General features: G+C 36.1%; 1 protein-coding gene across 2 annotated transcripts in view; it reads right to left on the reverse strand.

Annotated features, from left to right (window-relative positions):
* Positions 1–13,771, reverse strand: part of LOC117927479 (THO complex subunit 1-like) — a 32,362-nt gene that overhangs the window by 5,146 nt on the left and 13,445 nt on the right. Inside the window, exons 9-11 of one of the 2 annotated variants that reach the window (XM_034846994.1) lie at positions 5,913–6,029; positions 5,711–5,793; positions 3,746–3,812 (exon numbers count right to left, since the gene is read on the reverse strand). In XM_034846994.1, the coding sequence (XP_034702885.1) occupies positions 3,746–3,812; positions 5,711–5,793; positions 5,913–6,029 (267 nt within the window). The remainder of the gene's footprint in view (positions 1–3,745; positions 3,813–5,710; positions 5,794–5,912; positions 6,030–13,771) is intronic. The other variant, XM_034846993.1, reaches the window with a different exon arrangement.

The following is a 13,771-nucleotide window of genomic DNA, read 5'->3' on the forward strand; positions in this document are numbered from 1 at the left end:
GTGCAGCTAGACCACAATTATTCTCTATTGAACTTTAATTATTTTGCCTTTTGAAGTAATTGGCTACAATTCTTAAATACACCATGTTCCAGATGCATCAATAACTATCACAATCCAATTTTTGTCCTACCAGTAAACAGTAACCACACTCAACTTAAAAATCAAATGGGGTTGTGCAGCATTTTTCAGCCCATCCACAAGCTATTTCAACACATTTATCCCTTTCAGCTTCTAGTGACACCCTAATTTCCTCCTGATCTCACCAATAACCTGCTTGCCTTAACTTCACCCTGCACCACTTATCACTCCAAAATTCACCTTTGTCCAATAACAACTTCAAAATTCATAAAACTCAAAAGAAATTCCATTCCTCCTCTAATCAAGCCCCCTTTTTTATACTTACGCCTGGATGAATGAATTGTAAAATTGCTCCTCTTCAACATTCATCTCCTCTTTTCCCCAAACCAATGAATCTTACTTTTCTAAACAAAGAAAACTTTTTGTCTCATAGAAGCAAAGCTCTGGAGTCTCGAATGGAAGTAGAAAGTTTGTCAGGAGGGTGAGTGTGAGTAAGAACATTTTAAGAATTAAGTTTTTGGATATGAAAGAAAGCCCTTTTTACACTTCCTTAAGAAAAGTTGGAAAATCCAAGCGTAGCTTGGTTTAACAAGCTGGTAAGCATGACCATTCAACCCTATACTAATATTTTTTTCTTTTTCTTTTGATCCAAATTCAGCCCTATACTTTTTTTATTTTTGATAAGTAAATTTACATAATATTAATAAAGCACCAAATAGGCACACCAAAGTATAAAGGACATATACAATAGTCGCCACAAGGCGCCAAAAAAGGACAAGGGAGACAAAAATACTCCCTCCCTCAACAAGAACCCAACCAAACAATGAAATCAAATAAGGACAATGGTCCTTCACCTATCAAAAGCTACAAATGAACCCAGTTTTTAGTCCTTGGTTCGAAAGTTCCTCATTATCAAAAGCTTTTCTATTTCTCTCTTTCCACAATGTCCAAAAAAGGCACAATGGGGCTGCTTCCCACACTTTTTTCTATTTCCTTCCAACAAAGGAGCCATGACACCCTAGCAAAGTTGCTTTTACAGAAGACAACACCGCCAAAGAAACACCAAAAAGGGCAAAAAAAAACCCCCATTCTCACAATGTAGAAAAATGTAATCAACCGACTCCTATTCAACAAGATAGAGAGAACATCTATTTGCTATACCCATCCTCTTCTCTGGAGCTGATCAAGAGTCAGTACTTTTCCCTAAGGCGCCTCCCAAGCAAAAAATACACGCCTTAGGAAGAACCCACGGATTCCAAACAACTCATATTGGAAAGGGCACTGATAAGCTCAAAAAAGTGTAAAGAGACTTAACCGAGAAAGTTCCATCTTTTGTATTAAGCATTAAATCTCATCCTTGACTTCCAGTAAAAAATATTCCTAACAAATATTCAACTTCCTAAACAAAAAGAAACCTTGTAAAAAAAAAAAAACCAACAATGAGATCATCACTCAACAAGGAAAAGAAATAGGAAGTTATGAATTGTAAGATGTGGATTTTTATGAATTAATTATTGTTAGATAGCTAGCTCACTTTATGTTTGTTATGAGTAAGAGGATTTCATTGGGCAACACATGTCAAGTGAGAAACTTTTGTAGTGACTAATACGTGCGTAAAATTGATAATATAAAAGCCTTTTCCTTTTCCATAAAATTAATAATCATTAGGTACTAGAATAGGGGCTAAGGCCATGTGCAATTGTAATATATTATGCAGCAAAGTGCAAATGTGCACATCTGACTCCTGATAGCAGTCATTGTGTGCAAAAATGCACGAGGTTAACACCTTACTGAATCCAATCCTCATATATAGGACCAACAAAGGGTAATAACCTGTTTAATAAAAGGTAACAGAAATTGAGGAAAATTACATCTAGAAAAGAGGACTGTGAAAAGATCCATACAACATTGATAGACCAACTTTTCTGAGTGTGATTTGAGAGAAGGAAGCTTTACTGTGCTCCTTAGGCAATTAAGCTATTTACACTAAAGTGACCTATTCTTTAAAGGAACCTCCCAAGACCTGAACCGTCCTTGTGCTTTGGCTTAATGCCACCTCCTACCCAACTAAATGATTTCAGCTAGATTCCCCATGACCTGGCCAAAGTGAATCTCACTCAATCTTTCAATTCTGGAGGTACACTAACTGGAATCCTAAGAGAACAAGCAGGTTGGAAGGTCGGCCAAGAAAGACTAAATCAAAGTAATCCCTTAAAGAACAGAGGTTTTTTTCCAACAATCAAGCTCCTTCAACACTTAAACTAAATAGATCTCAAAATCCCTGGGCTTTTAATGTCACCTCTCAGCAGGATACCTTTATATATTTCAAAAGCCACTTGATAGTCTCATAGCCCATTGAAGGAGGCTATTTTTATGCTGTCTTCCTCATGGATGTTGACTCCTCCACAAGGCACTCAGTGAAGGCTAATTTATTTTTTTATTTTAAGACTAGACACCAGCTTGCAGACTTTAAGATAGGCTTCAGGCTATATAATCTTTTCAGTAGAAGAGAAAAAGTTGTACTATTTGCAAAGAAGTGATGGGTAACTGTAATTCGTTCTTGACTAAAATTAAAACCTTTCACCCTATTAATCATTCTCTCAAGTACATCCATCACCACCCTTTAACAAGAAAGGAAAGGGGATTGAACTTCCCCTTTTCTACGGCTTCCTAGAAGCATTAATCTAAACCTAGCTATTCTGTCATGTACATCAGCTAGATCATCAAGGACTAGAAAAACCCTGATCCACCAACACCATCTTATGCTAAAGCAGTTCCCATTCCTAGTATGGTCCAGGAAATCAAAATCAACATGATTGTCTTCTTAAAGCCCATTTTTAAAAACACCTTCTGTTCCAAGATTTCGTTAGCTATGACTTGCATTAGAAGTTCATTGAACCGTATCAAAAGCTCCTTGGGAATGGGAAATTATGTACTAAAGAACCTTTCTTTTTTTCTTTTCTTTCTTTCTTTCTTTCTTTTTTTTTAAGTTTCATTTCTTTTTAATGAAATGACATTTCATTCAAAGACTTAGAGACTGTTTGTTTTTTTAACTTTTTGCTAAAAGCAATTTGCTTTCAGACTTTAAGTTGTTTGTTTTTCTACTTTTTCATGACTTATTATAAATTTTTGGTTGAATAGAAAAATCCAAAATTTTTGGCTTTTTCTAAATAGAAAAAGTAATACATTGATTTTTCTTTATTTTTTAATGTTTAATAGAAATAAAATATTACAAAAACAAACAACCTAATACTTAACACTATTAAATACTATTTAGTTTTAAGTTTTACTTAGGATTAAGGAAAAAAAAAAAAACAAACACCATCTTAGTTAGCTTTGGGGTCAGTTCAAGAGATGGAGTGTCCTAGCAGAGAATCAAGTTTTCCACGTTATGGGTTATTTGATGAGAGCAATGCCAAGATCAGCAAAGACAAATGCAGGCCCCCCAGGGGAAACAGGCTAGTTGGAAATTGAGGGTTTTCTGGAGAGTAGAGATCACAGTCATGCTGTGATGCAGACTTTCTCAATTAAATGTTTTGACATTCAAAGAAGTATCATACTATTTCTTTCTATGATGGAGAGAGCTGCACAATGTATAAATGAATGACAACCTTAATTTATTGCCTATCATCCAAAACTATTGAGTAAATGAGAGAATAAAACATACTGGGTTTTGATCTGCCCACTTCCACAACTGAGAGAGTTCTTTATTTCCCATTCTCCACCTTGGCCTACTGGAAAAGAAATACATATTCCATCAGCAGCTGTAGATGGATCTAGTAAAACATTTTTTAAAATTTTAATATAAACATGATTGCTCAATGACAAGGATGATATATAGTTGATTATGCATTTTCCAAATTTAATTGGTTGGCACAGGTACAAGAACAAAATAAACACATTAAAAGCAAAAAGAAAATCACTGGATACATATTAACCCTCTGATTACAAAATGAAAATCCATTTTGTACTGAATTTTCACCATATTAAGAATCCACTGACATACTCTCTGTCAAAGAGCTTGAAGTCATTCAGATTTACAAGTATAAAAATAATTGGAATATAATTCTCTCTTGAATCAAAGTCAAAGATCTCATGTGGATTCCGCTTCTTAACTATGTCTTATTTTAAGGTCAATGTTTGTCGGTAATTGAAATTTCTGAAAACAAAATTTCTAAGCATACTTCAGAAAATCAGAACAATTATAATTTGAAATGAATATAATTGGTTAGAATATAAGTAGTGTAAAGTTATCTGAATGTGATTGATTGATACATTTCATGGTTGAATCTCAGTTATTGAAAAATTATTTTACAATTTTTTTTCTTAAAGAATAAGTTCTAAACAAAATACATAGGGAAGTTTTTTTGTGGTTTAAGAAATATGCATGCAAGAGATCTTTCTGGGTAATTGAGAGGGAAAAAAGAAAAAGATTTTATACATGACGAAAGGAACCTTAAAACCTAAACTCCACATAGGTGTCAACTCCCAAAATTGTATAATACGTGTGTTTGACAAGGGAAAAGGTAATTCTAATGAGAGATTTCTTAGATTAACTGAAGGACTGAGAAAGAGGTCTAAAGATTGAAAGGAGATTCTGTGCAGTGGAGAGGAAATTGCTTGAGCTCAGAAGACTTTTATTTGGAAAGGGACAAGGGGTTCAACTGGAAGGGCTACAGAACAGTTGAACAGGGCATGTTCTTTGGCAAGGGATATGGGGTTTTACAGGAAGTTTAGAGGAAGATCAAGGGCACATTTATTTGAAATTGGTTTGAACAAGAATGAGAGATTCAATTAGCTTATCAGAATTTATGATGAACAGAAGGCCTGTCCCTTTGAGAATTCTGAAGGGGCCTAATGGCAGCAGCTGGATTAATTTGAAATTCCTGATTTTCTCCTCTCACACACCAAGAAGGGTGAAGTGCAGTTTGGTCCAAGGGCATTCCTGAGGTTGAAAAGTTTCATGGTGAGGCAGTGTTCTCCATCCCACACTTTTATGAATCTTTCACATGAGAGTCCATGTAATGGTAGTTGAGCAGCAGTCAGCATATGGATGAGAGCATTGATTTGTGAAAAAGCATTTAGCAGCAAGAAAGGGGGTTTTAGCTGGGATGGATTAGAGACCTCAGGCATTAAATGAACGGTTATATCAGCCATTTCTTGGCAAAAAAGGGGTCTTCTTTATTGAATTCATGGAGGATGCAGTATATTTAAGTGGGATCGGCAAACTTGTTTTGGAAAATATAGTTCAAGTAAATCTTTGATAGTGGTGTTCAAGTGGGGCTGTGGGGGTTTTCCAGCTTGGGCAGGTTGAGGTGAGAGGTATTCCCTTTCATTTGTTGTCAGAGGAAGATTGGCTAGAGAAGAATGCCAAGATTTTCAACAATAGACAGAGGCCTACAGTTCCATTGTGGGATCTGGCGGGTATCAATTACTAGCAAGTTATCATTCCAAAATCCTTATCCATAATGTACATGAACTGTCTGGGATAGAAACACAAGTCCAACAAATTGGAAAGACTTCTTTCTGCTCTCCCATCTTTTTTTATTCTACTTAAATCACATCAATATCTACATTCTCCATAAGATTATAGATAACATACTGAAAACAAATTAACCACTATACTGCCTACCGTTTTTTGGCACCATCTTGAACAGCTTTCTTCTCTATTGGCTGTCTTTCAAATGGTGGGCAACCATCACGTTTCCACCATACCTAAAAGCATGAAAGTGTTAGAATAAAGGAAATTAGATGACAAATATCACAATTAAGAAAAGGTGGAGGGAGGGAGGGAGGGGATATATATATACAGAGAGAGAGAGAGAGAGAGAGACCCAATTCTTTTCACGTTCTAGTATATGCTCAATGTTATGAAGAAACTCTTTCCCTTTCGGTGGGGTCATCTCAAGCAGTTTCTTCACACGCTCTTCGCAAGATTTAATCTCTTCTTTCTGAAATCAGCAGACATGTCTATGGTTGAAGAAAATTGCACATGAGAAAAAAAAAAAAAAAACAGATGTATATATGTCTAGCCATGTCTGCAAGCATACATATCATTCTACTTAAGCAGACATGTAAATAAGTACCAGTAGTGATACATTATTGTAGAAAATAGGGGCAGTAAAGATGCTTTTGTAACTTTCTTTCTTAAACCCAAAAATTAATAATGTTCTGTCAAGCTGTGAGTAGAAATGAAATCAAAAGGAACACAAAGCATAGATGCTCTAAGTGCATTCCAGCAACATTAAAGGCCTACTGGAGAAGGATACAAAATAATGAGAGAACAATGACACATGTAACATAGCATGCAATTATAATCTTATCACATAGGAAAGACACGCAAGAATGAACTCATAATTTCAACTCAACCCAAATGAAATTGTTGCAGATCAACTGGATGACTGATGACTAGGGACTGACCACTTTTCCAGTAACTTCCATAGGAAGAAACCATATAATAAGTGTATTGTTTGCCAGAAGTGTGGAATACGATGTGATTAAAGGTCAGCAGGTGAATATTGGGTGACAGCGATGTGCTCAGTTGCCCGCCTGCAGGTTTATGCACATCCTTCTCATCATTGTGGACTAAACTCCACTAATGTTCCAAATGAAGCTTAGTGCCTATTTGACAACATTTTCGAAAACAGTTCTTAAAAGCAGTTGTCATTTATTTTTAGCAATAAAAACTCTGTTTGGAAACTCAAATATGAAAAATAATTTTCTCAACTTATTTTCTATGAAGATACCATGCATTTATGTGCAGTGCAAAAATTTAAAATATTCTTATCCTTCTTGCACAATACAATTTTTTGTTTCAATTAGAAACACAATATATTCATTTCATTGAATGGTAAATACAAAGAAGGATGAGCAATCCTACCAAAATGTACAATTGTTGATAAAAAAGTAGAAATGTATATTGCTCCTCGAAACTTAAAACTATGTACCCAAATTATAAGCAGAAAAAGCAATGTATACACGCTACAAAAGCTCCACATATTCACGGAAGGAAAAAAGTCTCCAACAAAAGAAACCAAGTGTTTTGCTCCTTACTTAGCTAACTGGTTTATAGTTTGATTAGTTGAGCAAGGAATTTGAGAGAAAGAGCATGCCATCTTATAAGCAACATTTAGAATTTTGCGGAGCCAACTATTGAGTTATTTTCTCTCCTATATCCCTAAAAATATCTTTTTTCCACACTTTCAATGTAGCTTTGACAAACCATAGTTTTTGCAAAAACTTTTTTGATCAGATAGTTTTTGCATAAACTTATAACCTTGATCCAACAACTAGGCCTCCTTCCACCAAACATTGAACAAAACCCCAAAACCTAGGATGTGGGTCCACATGTTTTCAAAATGAAAGGTACTCGAGAAGAGAATGGGTTGGCACTAACCATAAGAAGACTAGTACTAAATTACTAATTTGTTTAGATGGTTTTTAAAAATTTTCAAGAAAAATAATGGAAGAGAAAGCAAATTAAAATGGGAAGGAAATGGAATAAAAGAAAACCAAAACAAGACTATCAAACAACAAAATCAAAATGAAACCGATTCCTTTGATTTATTCACTGGTTGTAAGGAAACAGAATGAAATGTATATGTATTTCATAATGCCTTATACAAAGGGATACCAAAAATTTTAATATGATTTAGATTAAGCATATGAAAATAATCCTTATTTGAATGTTATATCTTGAAAATGTTAGACCTTCATCTTGAAAATAGTGAGAGAAATTAGAGTTAGGCATACGAATTTAGATTAAGCATATTTATATTTTATTGATTAGGAATAATTAGTGAGAAGATAATATTCTTAATATTCTTTACAACCTCTGAATTTGATAAATGATAATCAATATTTAAATAAATAAAATAAAATGAGCATAAAGAAATTATATATTAATTTAGCTTCCATGTGCTAAGGTTCATTAGTTGGATGTTATTTAATATATCAAAAAGCTCATATTTATAATTAAAAATTTTATATAAGTGTTCTTAATTTACAAAAGTTCATTGAACCAAAAAAATTAAAGCATGTACTTAGCTCATGAATTACACTATTTAATAAATAAAAACTTCTAATTAAAAATATTAATGATCAAATAAGTTATTATGTCAATTAAAATATTAAAATAACTCTTTAATCCTAAAATATTATTATTTTTAATACATCAGCCTGCCATATTTTTAATATCTAATTGTATCAATCATTGTTTAAATTCAACATAATTAAATATACCATTATATTAATTTAAAATAATTATGAAAACATGACAAGGACATTTTTTATCCAATCCTTGGGGCCCTCAAGGAAACCCTTTCTCCATTTTGGGGGAATGGGTTCTGCAAAATGAGGTGGAACTCAAACCTTTACTAATTCCAGAAGTGAAGTAAACATAGGAAACTAAGGTAAGGGAACAACTCCCTTTTATTTCATTCCAGAGGAATGAAGTGAATGCATTGTTAATAAATTGTTTGTTTACAATCAAAATAAGGGGAATTAAAGAAAGGGATAACAGTTCAAAATATGACTTGGAAAAAGCCTTTTGAAGAGTGGTGGAATCTTGATTCCCAAACAATAGATGGCAAAAGTCTTACAAGGTCATGCTAATTATTAGACCAAGTGAAGATGCATTCCTCGAAATCAAACTAGCTCACAACTTTCGACAAGTTTATAAAATTCTCTCATGCTTGTAGTAACTTTAGAGCCACCAAACATTTTCAATGATCTCTTGAAAACATTAAAGTCAAATGCCCAACATCATCCCCCCTTCCCCACTCAAATGAACAAAGAGAGAGAGATGGGTAGAGAGAGAGAGAGAGTGAGTACAAACAGACAAACCAAATAAGTCAAGACAAGTAAATCCTCTAACTCCCTAAGAATTCCCGAGAAAATCTAGCAAACATTGAGAAGGATCATATCATGAACTCATTGACCTTAATTGAATTGCAATTCCAAAAATCAAAACAACCCCTGAAGTGCTCCAAGAGGGGAATTCAGCCCCCTCTCTACACCTAACCTTCTAAACACTTCTAATGTATTTTTTTTGTCTATTCCGCCTTAGTTTCTTGAAACAAAACCATATCCATAGCTTTTTATGAAGGAAAACCCTAATATCCTCTTTCTCTAGAGCCTACGCCTTTCATGGTTTAGGAACCTTCAGGTTTTAATGTTTGCATGGTTCAACAAAGTTTTTAAGGTTTATTGGTTAAATATGTGTGGGAACTAAACACAGTTTAGATATAATTAGTTGCTCAAATTTCTTGCTAGAATTTATGGGCAACAATTATTTAAGGGTCTATGGTGCTTGGGTCAATCCAAAGGTAAAAAAAGGCTTAGGAATACTAAAGTAGATTGGAGAAATGAGAAGCAATGACCGTTTTATGAAATTTGTTGAATATAATGTATTTATAGTGTACAATCTTTCTTTCCTTTCTTAATATAGGTCACATATATGGTAGTTAGTTCAACCTAGCCTTGTATATAAATTTCTCTATTGTAAGAAGTTAATCATATGAATGAGAATTAAGGTTTTCTCTCTCTCTCTTTCAACATGGTATCAGAGCCAAGGGAGAAAACTTTATTCTTTCTGGTTTACCCGTGTAATTAATTCCGGGAATCCGTCCAGTGACCGTGTTTCATTCCGGTCACCTTTTCCATCTCCCAAAGCTTTCCGGTCAATCATATTGTGGTCAGAGAACCCTCATCACCGTCAACATTTTTTTTTTCCCGACGATATTTTCCGACACCCACCACATCATCAGGAGCGTAAAGAGGAGATCTGCAACTTTTCTCAAAGCACCGGAGCCAAAAACCGATCCACGCGCCTCCCACCAGCCGTTTTTCTCCGGCAGCCTGAATCCCACGCGCCAGCATGTGAGGGCGCGGGGCCCACTTTCTGGTGCTGAGCTTCTACCAGCAGGCTCGTCCGGCGCCGTCTTACACTTCTATGCCTCCCCTCCTCCGGCCTCCGACGGCAGCTCCCTTCCTTGGTCGAGACCTGTGTGTGCCTTGGGAAGACCTCTTCTTCATCTCCAGTCACTTTTCTCCTTTGTTTGGGTCCCGACCTACCAAGTTCTTCTTCCACAGCTGTGATCTGACCTCCCTTTAAGGCTCTCTTCGATCCAAACGTGATTCAATCTCAGGTGAAGTGGATATGGCGATTAAAAATCCTATTTTTACATCCGTCATCTTTGGATCTCCTGCTATCACATCGGAAAAATTGATTGGTAGTGAGAATTATCTCTCCTGGTCAGCGTCCGTGGAACTCTGGTTTATGGGACAAGGTTATGAGGATCATCTTGTTACACCTGAGAATGCTATACCTGATGTTGACAAAGTGCAATGGAAGAAAATCGATGCACAATTATGCAACGTATTATGGCAATCTGTTGATCCCAAAATTTTACATCATTTTCGTGCCAACAAAACCTGCTTTAAATTTTGGACTCGGGCTAAAGGATTATACACGAATGATATTCAACGATTTTATAAGGTGGTTTCTGATATTGTTCATGTGAGACAACAGGACATGGATCTATCTACTTATTTTGACCGGATTGTGTCTCTTAAGGAGGAGTTCTTAACTTTGATGCCCCTCACTAATGGTGCTAAAGCTCAACAAATACAAACTGACAAGTTCTTTATGATGTCAACCCTCATTGGCCTCCGTCCAGATCTTGAGTCTGCCCGAGATCAGATTGTTGCTAGTCCATCAGTACCATCATTGGATGATGTGTTCGCTCGTCTCTTACGCCTCTCCTCTATTCAGACCTTGTCGACTAATGGTCCTTCAGATTCATCTGTATTAGCCTCTCAGACTAACTCTCGAGGAGGACGTAGTGGCAATCGGGGTCGAGGACAACGTCCTTAGTGCACCTATTGTAATAAGCTTGGTCACACTTAAGATCGTTGCTATCAGTTACATGGACGGCCTCCTCGCACTGCCCACATTGCTTAGTCATTTGATCCTCTGCTATCTCGACCTGACTCCGCTGCGAGCTCCACATCTCAGAGTATCACCCTTACTGGTAGTGATTATGATGCCTATCTCCAATATCAGGTAGCCACATCAGCTTCTGTTGCTTCTGTTGCCCAAACCAGTAATGTCTCTGTCTGCATTACTCAGTCTCCTTGGCCCGTGGATTCTAAATTCTGGAGCATCTGATCATATCTCTGGTAATAAACACCTTTTCTCCTCTATTACTACTACCTCTGCCTTACCTACTGTTACTCTAGCTAATGGTTCCCAAACTATGGCTAAAGGTATTGGTTTGACTCATCCTCTCCCTTCCCTACCTCTCCATTCTGTCCTTTATGCCCCTGAGTGTCCTTTTAATCTTATTTCCATCAGCAAAATAACTCGCACTCTTAACTGTTCTATCACTTTTTTTGATAAATCTGTGATCTTGCAGGACCAGAGTACGGGGAAGACGATTGGCATAGGGCGTGAGGCTCAAGGTCTCTATCACCTCACATCACCTTCATCTCCTCCAGCTTGCATTTCCACCGATGCTCCTCTTCTCATTCACAGTCGTTTGGGTCATCCTAGTCTCTCCAAGTTCCAGAAGACGGTCCCTCGATTTTCCACTTTGTCGTCGCTTGCGTGTGAGTCGTGTCAGCTTAGGAAACATACTCATGTCTCATTCCCAAAGCGTTTGAATAATCGGGCAAAGTCTCCTTTTGAACTTGTCCACATTGATGTTTGGGATCTGTGTCGGACCGCGTCTACTTTAGAATTTCAGTATTTTGTCACTTTTATTGATGACTATTCAAGATGTACTTGGTTATTTTTAATGAAAAATCGAGTTGAGTTATTCTCTATTTTCCAAAAATTTTATGCTGAAATCCAAACACAATTCAATGTTTCTATTCGAGTGTTACACAGTGACAATGCTCGAGAATATTTTTTTACACCCTTTACTTCTTTTATGTCCCAACATGGGATCCCCCATCAGTCATCTTATGCTCATATTCCTCAACAAAATGGGGTTGCTGAACGTAAAAATCAACATCTTGTTGAGACAGCTCGTACCCTCCTTCTCTATAGTCATGATCCTTTTCGTTTTAGTTCAGTTGTTCAAGAGTTTGAAATGCTTCGAAGTGAAGCAAATCATTCAGTTTTTTATCATCATAACTCTTCGAGCCAGTGCATCTATTTGGTAGTTTATGTGGATGACATTGTCATTACAGGCAGTGATCAGGACGGTATCCAAAGACTAAAGCAACACCTTTTCAACCACTTTCAAACCAAAGACTTGGGCAAACTCAAGTACTTTCTGGGACTTGAAATAGCTCAATCCAGTTCAGGTGTGGTTATGTCACAAAGGAAGTATGCCTTAGACGTCTTGGAAGAAACAGGTATGTTAGAATGTAAACCTGTTGACACTCCTATGGATCCAAATGTCAAACTTGTACCAGGAAAGGGGGAGCCTCTAAGAGATCCTGGGAGATATCGACAACTTGTAGGCAAACTGAATTACCTCACCATCACTCGGTCAGACATTTCTTTTCCTGTGAGTGTGGTTAGTCAATTTCTACAGTCACCATGTGACAACCATTGGGATGCTATGATCCGCATTCTTCGATATATTAAAGGAACACCAGGCCAAGGTATATTGTATGAAGACAGGGGTCATACCCAAATTGTTGGTTACACAGATGCAAACTGGGCTGGTTCACCCTTAGATAGGCGTTCTACCTTAGGGTATTGTGTTTTTATTGAAGGTAACTTAATATCCTGGAAGAGTATGAAACAAAATGTAGTGGTCAGATCAAGCGTCGAAGCTAAGTATCGAGTTATGGCTTTGGCAACATGTGAACTCATATGGTTGAGGCAACTCCTTCAGGAATTGAGATTTGGAAAAGATGAACAGATAAAGTTAGTCTGTGACAATCAGGCCGCATTACATATTGCATCCAATCCAGTCTTTCATGAAAGGACCAAGCATATTGAAGTTGACTGTCACTTTATTAGAGAGAAGATCGCATCAGGGTGTGTTGCTACAAGTTTTGTTAATTCAAATGATCAACTAGCAGACATCTTCACTAAATCTCTCAGAGGTCCTAGGATTAAATACATTTGTAACAAGCTTGGTGCATATGACATATATGCTCCAGCTTGAGGGGGAGTGTTGAATATAATGTATTTATAGTGTACAATCTTTCTTTCCTTTCTTAATATAGGTCACATATATGGTAGTTAGTTCAACCTAGCCTTATATATATATTTCTCTATTGTAAGAAGTTAATCATATGAATGAGAATTAAAGTTTTCTCTCTCTCTCTTTTAACAAAATTAAATAAAGAATACAGAAGTTCAGATAATTAGAGAATAACCAGAAGAGAAGAAGAAATTACCCAACAGTGCGTTCTAGAATCAAACTAGAACAGTTAAAATTCCTTTTATCAAAATTTAATTTTGTTTGACACCAAGGGTCCACATATTTATTTATTTGTTTGTTTATCTATTTATTTATTGATAGTTATCAATAGTCCATATTTGATTTATTTATTGATAATTATGAATAGTCCATATTTTGTTCATTTTGTTTTATTTATTTTTTGAAAAATATTTTTCTTTTGATAGGCAAAAACCTGATAAAAGCTAACGGTGCCTAAGCAAATGGCACGCCAAAGCACATATGTATACAATAGGCACCAACAAGTAAGAAAAAAGGAGGGGGGGAAA

Source organism: Vitis riparia, chromosome 13 (assembly GCF_004353265.1).
Source record: "Vitis riparia cultivar Riparia Gloire de Montpellier isolate 1030 chromosome 13, EGFV_Vit.rip_1.0, whole genome shotgun sequence".
In the NCBI taxonomy this organism is placed as follows: domain Eukaryota; kingdom Viridiplantae; phylum Streptophyta; class Magnoliopsida; order Vitales; family Vitaceae; genus Vitis; species Vitis riparia.